Source organism: Hevea brasiliensis, chromosome 7 (assembly GCF_030052815.1).
Source record: "Hevea brasiliensis isolate MT/VB/25A 57/8 chromosome 7, ASM3005281v1, whole genome shotgun sequence".
Lineage (NCBI taxonomy): Eukaryota > Viridiplantae > Streptophyta > Magnoliopsida > Malpighiales > Euphorbiaceae > Hevea > Hevea brasiliensis.
In genome coordinates, this window is record NC_079499.1 from 13,420,519 (window position 1) to 13,428,492 (window position 7,974).

General features: G+C 34.3%; 1 protein-coding gene across 1 annotated transcript; it reads right to left on the reverse strand.

The window, feature by feature from the left end:
* Positions 1-408: 408 nt before the first annotated feature.
* On the reverse strand, positions 409-7,214 carry LOC110649444 (bifunctional 3-dehydroquinate dehydratase/shikimate dehydrogenase, chloroplastic). Its single transcript, XM_021804018.2, has 11 exons — positions 6,901-7,214; positions 6,536-6,789; positions 6,296-6,401; positions 5,810-6,028; positions 4,552-4,898; positions 2,753-2,816; positions 2,535-2,643; positions 2,308-2,451; positions 1,776-1,924; positions 785-947; positions 409-676 (listed from the first exon to the last, which is right to left on the reverse strand). Exons 1-11 carry the CDS (start codon positions 6,922-6,924, stop codon positions 636-638), a joined length of 1,620 nt encoding a protein of 539 aa, XP_021659710.2. The 5' UTR covers positions 6,925-7,214; the 3' UTR covers positions 409-635.
* Positions 7,215-7,974: the final 760 nt, after the last annotated feature.

The following is a 7,974-nucleotide window of genomic DNA, read 5'->3' on the forward strand; positions in this document are numbered from 1 at the left end:
AATCGTATTCTTTCCCACAGTAATGTACACAAATGCCTAGATAACATATTTGATGCAAATAACCAGATATGTGTAGATGACTATAGTATAAGTTCGTTTCCCTGGGCTAGAAGAGTTATCATAACATCTAAGCAGGTCAATCCAATGGCTATGTAAATGCAAAAAGAACTTTTTTTTTTTTTTTTTTTTAAGAACCCATTCCTAAGAATGACAAATTATTGGGTGCACTCGATATATATATAAAAGTTCACGGTGTGAGTTTCACTTCTTTAAATTCAAGATTCTACCTTTTGTGAGTATGCAGTGCACTAGTTTTTATTGCACTCCCATGTAACCTATAATTTGAGGAGGAAGAATTCCTAGAGAGGGCCATTAATAAAAACTGTTCCCAAGATGAAGCTGTAGACATTCTAGCGTAAAGAATTCTTATTTATTAAAGCATCCTGGAGTGTAGGAATTATATTATATTTCCATCAGGTAAAAAAAATGAGTTTCAGAATAATTAATGGTCAAACTGCAGAAGCATTTCCTTTTCTCCCTCCCCCAAGAATCTCCAAAGAGGAAAAGAAGATGTTTTAATTCAACCATGGAAAAGAAAAACCAGCCACATTCATAAGATTAGCCATGAGACCCCATTAATATTTGGACATAATTTTCCGAAAGAGTTCCTTGGGTGCTGCAAGGAGACAATGACACAAATTAAATAAATCAAAATGAATTCATAAATTATTTATGATTCTAAGCGAGCATAACAATTTTTTATGAACCATAAAATTAATCTTACCGGGTAATCCAGAGAACCTCTCAAATTGTTCATATGCCTGCCCAATAAACATCTCCAACCCTGAAACTGTTATGGCTCCAGATTCCTCTGCTTCTCTCAAGAGTCTGGTAATTTTAGGGGTGTAAACAGCATCGAAGACCAGTGAGTAGTATCTCAACGCAGGCTGCATAAATAGGAGTCGCTTAAATCCTTGCATCATATTTGAAAACTTTGTACAGTTACTTCAATAGGAAGTCAAAAAATGTCTCAAACTTCTAAGATGTAAAATACATAAGCAAGGGTGCATCCATCTGGGCTGGACGTCCTTTATTCCTTCATAACTTGTCATGCCATTTTTACCATACAAGACATGTTTAGTCCTCCCTTCTAATTATTTTTTTTGAGGATATAACAAAGGCATCCCCTATATGACTTTCTTAGATTAGATCGCATCACAAATGCATGAAATCTACACCATTTTTCATCAGTATGCATTTCTTATTTTACCTTTTTCTTCTCTTATCATTTTTTTAATAATACCAATCATACATTTCACACCACCTCAATTTTCTGAAAGATAATATCTTCTATGGGTTAACAAGCAATGACTTCTGAATGCTATAAATTGCTTGAGCGTAGAAAATGTTTCTAGTTCTACAGAAATCGAACAAAAGCAAGCATGAATACATACAAGGTTGGTCACATGTTAATATCTTGTCACAAATCAATATGGCTTTTAAAAGCGAAAGTCCAGGTATAACAGTTTAAATTGCTAATGTGATGCAGAACGTACTCCTAGGGATTTTAGAAGTACATATTTTAGGAGCACAAACACTATATATAGGCCGAGTTATTTTCCATATTTTTTCCAAAAATATGTACTCCTGAAATCCCTAGGAGTATGATCTGCATCATAATGACCCCTAAGATGATATCAACCTTAACACTTCTCTCCAATTAAGGAGCAACATATCATTTCACAATGAAAAAAACAGAATGATAAAGAGGGTACCTTAGCAACTGGTGTCTCCTCAACTTTCGGTTGCATTCCAATAGATGTCGTGTTTGCAAGAATCATGCCATCCTCCGGATGGAAATTATCCAAATCAGCAAGAGATATAGCATCTCCTCCAACTATGTCTGCAAGTTCTTTTGCTCGATCTTGAAGTCAAAATGAATTAAAAAAAAAAAATCATGTGTCATCATCAAGTCAAATAACATAGGGGAAAACGGAAAAAGGAGAGAAAATCTTGTTAAATAATACTTTGTTGTCAAGTGGAAAAACAGAAGGTAATAATAAGTGAATATACACAAATATAACATCTAACTTATTACAATTGCAAAATATACCATTGAATTTATCTCAAGAAGACATATACTTGATATATATACACATAAATTTCAAGTGTTTAAAAGGAAAGAAAGATCTAACCGCATGTTAGCACAAACAAGTGACACAACATTAATTAGAAATATGAAGGCCTGGTAGAACATTTTGAATTAATAGAAATATAACAAAAGGTGACTTCAAGCAGGAAGCTTACCATAGGTGCGATTGGCAATCACAACCCTTGCACCTTTTTCTTTTGCACCATAAGCAAGTGCCTTGCCTGCACCACCAGCACCAATGACCACAAACAGCTTACCAGCTAAAGGTGAACCGGCTGCACCGCTTATATTTTGTGAAACTGCAAAACATGTAGACATAAGCATCTCGAAGGAAAAACCACTCACATTAAATGTACGCTTAGCTTGTTAAAAACAACAAAACCTCGCAGTCCCTCCTCAATAGCAGAAATGGCACCAACATAGTCTGTGTTGTAACCAAATAACTTCCCATCATTTTGTCTCCTTATAATGCAATTAACGGCTCCTATTGACTGTGAGAATTGATTAAGAACATATCAGTTACCTTCATCACTAAATAAAATATTGAACACCTTTACAAAACTAAGCTTTATTAATTATTCAACCGGAAGCAATCATTACCTTTGCAACTGGATCAACCTCATCACAGCACTTTAAGGCAGCCTCCTTATGAGGAATTGTACAACTGCGCTTAGAAAACAGTACCATCTATATCATTACAAAGCATTTAGTAACAAAAGTTTTATATTGCAAAAAAAAAAAAATCATTAAGCAACATGAATGGCATATAAAATTAGTGGCAGCATATATAACAATTCACAATACCAATTAACAACACATACGAGATTATTTTTTTCCCCTCTTTAGTCATGACCCGGTGATGCAGGAATGTCTTCTCGGGATTTTGAGACTATTTATTTTAGGAAAAGATATACGAAGTAGCATTTTAATTTTGTGTTGATTTGAGATTCCTAATTATTCTTATTCCTAATCTTAGTTTATTAGGATTAACAATTCTACCATATAAACCCAATTTTTCTAGGTATTTTGATAGACAATATTAAGGTTGTCATTGATTTTGAAATTCATACGATCAAGAATTTGTAGATCTTCCCCTTTGCGTTCAATTGGTTCTATATCAATTTGGTATTAGAGCCTCTTTGATCTGTTACCTTTGTGCAATTAGAACCCAACTCAAGTTTCTTTCCCTAGCTTCCTGAGAAAAAGAAAATTCCCAAAGTTCCTCAACACAGCCCCTCTATTCCCTAAGCCTTCATTAACCATTGCGCCATCACCCAATCAGAGTTTTTGGTTTCTTTGCTTCCCTCATTTACTGTTTTTTGTTTGATCAAACAAAAAAAAAAAAAAAAAAAAAAAAAAAGAAACTCCCATCACAAAACAGAAAAGAACCCCAGCCACTGTCTTCACTAACCAACCACCGTCCGGCCATCAAAACACAGCACCGCCATCTCCATTCCGCATGCGACTTCACTGGAGCAAATCTTACCACCTGAAGTAGCCCAAAAGCGGAGATCTGAATGGGTTGGTCTCCAACCTGAATCATGAATCGACCGAAACTCAACTGTCTCCAACATCTGAACATCCCGCGACTAGCTGTCCACCAGCGATTCCATTCCCGCCATTGGAAAAACCATCCAATGCCCCGGAAGCCCAAACCCAATAGGTCGGATTTCAGATACACTAGACTTGTAAGCCAAGTTCACGCTGTTATTATGCACCTGCCCATTACCCAAGATAGCAAAACACAAGCAATATCCCCACACAGATCCTGGAATCTGGAGAAGTTGAGAAGCAGAAGCAGCAGGCCCACATAGATCCTGGAGCCTAAAGAAGCCGAGAAGGAATCCACCATTTAACTACAAGCCCATTACCTAAGAAAGCAAAAAATAAAACACAAGCAGCATCCTTCACATGGGTCTTGGAGTCTGAAAAAGCCGAGAAGGAGTACAAGAAGCAGCTCAGGTTCTTCACCCAAGAAAGCAAAAAATAAAAACACAAGCAGCATCTCCCACACAGATCCTGGAGTCTAGAAAAGAAGACAAGCATCTTCTCTTCTTATGCCTAATTAGAATGATAATTAGAGTTGATTTAGGATTTTCTCATTCCTAATCCTATTAATAGTAAAATTAACAATTCTACTATATATACCTAAGTTATCAAGGTATTTTGGTAGACTACTATTATGATTATCATTGATTTTGAAAAATGATACAATTAAGAATTTGTTTCACTTCCCCTTTGCGTTCTATTGGTTCTACATCAGCCAGTCAAAGATCTTACCCACCAAAAGAAGTGAATGTGAAACACTAGAAAATGTTTATTGATTAAACCAAAGCAAGATGTTAGATGTATGAGAAACATTATATTTTACCAAATAGCAATGCTTATAGAAATAAAACCTGAATCCTGCAAAATCTGTGGATGAGAAAGTCTGGAGAAAATTGGCTATGTCATCCACTAACAAATGAACATACACACCATTGAATCCAACTGACTTGAATGCTTCATTGTATAAAATAGGTGATTTGCTGTGGCTGACAGGCTTTCCAATAATGCCATATACTTTTGTATCAGGTCCAATTGATCTAAAATTGTATAGATCCAGTAAATCCTTGATCATTGGTTGACCAGGAGCAGAAACTATTCCTGACTCTAGAGTGCCAAAAGTGAGATACCCACCAAACTTTGCACAAAGTATCCGTGAAATCAAACCCCTCTCACCCATAACAATTCCAATTATTGGAACCTGAAAATTGTAGTTAATGTTGTCAAAATAAATCATTAAATTATAGAAAAACATAAAATGATAAAATTCTAGAGTTATTATCTTGCCAAATAGTAAATAGAAACCTCCAGGAAAGAGAAAAATATATTAGAGAAAAACAATGTCAAACTTTTAATGCCATTTGGCACGTATAAGATGGGATATCCTAGTTTGATAGATCCCTTGAATGGTAAGATAGTAGATCATAATAAATTTTGGAATATTCTAAGTGTTGTGCTCCCAATGGTTCCATAAGGTCACATACTTTAATGAAATACTTTCCAGGGAAGTCCTCCCTTATGCTATTGTCAAAAGTCAAAACATGTTATTGGTTAGTCAAAATGATCTTATACTTTCATGAATAATCAAAACCAGAATGTAAGAGAACCCATAGCAACTTGCTTTACGTATTGTTAGTCATTGTCAAAGGCCAAAACATATTAATAGCAATTTATTTCCTTTCCGTAATTCCTTGTAACTTGAGGTTTATTCAAGTACCTAGTATAACTACTTTCACACAATGTTCTTTATCCCCTTATTTGGAATGTAGAATTTTACAATAATTCAATTCAATTGACTTTTTTTTTTTTTGTTAATTCTCATGTTTAGAATGAAAGAATTCAATTATTTTTAACTTAAAAAATTTTTCATTTTAAAAGAAATAAAAATCAAGCATGATTTTGCAAGAATTCAATTGAATCCATTTCTTGCAAATGATTTACTCCGATGCCTATATGTTAGCCATTCATCATTTGATTCTTATTTTCTGGCATAACAAGGTACTAGCCACAGAGCAATACAGAGAAAATGAAAGTTTCTTCCAATTTATGATAGGGAGACATTATACACCCCACTCAAGTTCAAAAAAACGTCATATTACATATGCTGCTTACTTGAGAATGGACAGTTATTTGGAAAATGCGAGCAACATCAGCAATATCCAAGGCAGTTGTTGCAATCTTCACTATGTCAGCTCCAGCAGCTTGTATTTTTGCCACAAGGTTGCCAAGCTCCTCAACAGATGGGGTGTTGTGATAGTTGTGAGAAGAAACAATGACTTTGCACTTCGCAGGTTTTTTTTCATGTGTGGAGTCATTAAACTGACGAGCAACCTTCGCAAAGAAACATAAAACAACAACAACAAAAACAGAGCATTGAATTTTCAATTCCCAATTCTACATTCAAAATCAAAACAAAATAATGACTTTTGCAAGTTGCTCTTAGCAAGCAAAGCCCACCATCCAAGCCAAAGGAGAATTGAATTGAATCCATTTTATCACAACAAAAAAGACAAGTAAACAAGCATAAATCTTCAACATAATTGGACAATGCCAATTTTCAAACCATAACAAATTAAAAATTATTCATTGCAAAGCAACCTGAAGCTCAACATCAACATAATCAGCTCCCAACTCCATGGCTAATCTAAGAGCATCCAATCTACTGGGTTCGTCACCTTCATACTGACCTCCCTCCCATATTGGTCTAGAAAAACACTTTTTAAATCAGCTTCGAGAATTAAAAGGTTAAAACCATCCATATCAGGAAAATAGATATCAGCAAAAGTAATTTAAAGAGAGAGAAAGAGAGAGAGAGAGTGAATCTGAGTTCAGGCGAACCTGTAAGTGAAAAGAGTGGGCAAAGGAGAACGAGTTATAAGGGTTTTAAGGTCTTCAGTAGGATTAAAGCTCTTCAAACTATCTAATCGAATCTCCACGAGATCAGCACCGCTAGCTTTGGCCTTATTCAAATCAATGATCATCTTATCGACGGAATCCGCCATGATTGGAGCACAAATCATTGTTGGATTTTTCCTCATACCTCTTACTCCTCCACCACCCATTTGCTCCACCGCAGTAGAAGATGAAGCCAACTGACCAAGACGTTAAAGCAAGTAGAAACATTGGATAGAATTGGAATAAAGCGAAAACGAATTTGCTTTTGTCTCTTTTTTTGCTTTAATTGAGAGAAACGTAAAGTTTACCAAGACACCGCCGCCGGAGTCCATTTTCACTGTCGCAATGCTGATTCTCAGAGAGAGGGAGCGAGGGGGACAACAACGCGAACTTTAGGTGTTTGGTAGAAACAGAAGTGTTTGACAACGGCGTCGTTTGATTGCAGGGAAAGAAAGAATGACAGCTACCAGAAAGAAAAGAAAAGAGTTGAACGGGGACTCCACTTTCTTGTTATTCCATTACCAAGTCGATTCAGAGGGAAGCAATGTAATTGGTGACAGATCCACGTTGACCAGGAGCAATGTATAAAATATTTTGTCGACCCGAAATTTCAAAAAGTTCCATCCCACGCTTCATCTTTGAAAAATTGGAATTAAGTAAATTTTGCTATTAGATGACCAAAGGTCTATTTGGCATTAATATTAAAATTATTATTAAAAAAATTATTTTTAAAATATATTAAAGAGTATTAAAAATAATTTAAAATTAAATCTAATAAATTTTAATTATTAAAATAATAAAATAATTTTTTATTATTTTTTTAATAATATTTAAAATAATATTTGTATTAAAAAAATAATATTAGTTCTCCAAAAGTAATTTCAAATAAACACTAAAGCATCTGCTTTAATAAAAAAATTTTTTATTTACACCCAAATATAAGTAAAAATTACCTTTTATATTTTTATCTAATATAATAATTATATATTAAATTATGATGAGATTTACATAAAACTCATTATCAGAAATCATTGGACGTACATAGTTTCATTTTCATTTTATAGTTTATCCTTCAGAAGATGTGTTGATGATCAATTAATCAAATACTTATCTTACATATGCACTTTGCATATATTTTTTTTAACTTTCTTCTCTCTCATCCCTTTTAGACATAAACAAGTCGTTTTATTGAACTCATCCCATTTTCTTTTATCTTCTTCTTCTTTTAATTTTACCGAGACTTCTTCTAAATTTACTGAGAAACAAATACGAGATTGCATATTATTTTCATTACTGGGGCTGATTCTGAGCAAGGTCAAGAGTTTTCAGTTTAAGTTTATGGGTCAAGGTTGTTAGAATAGGACCTGTAAGCTTATTGTTCT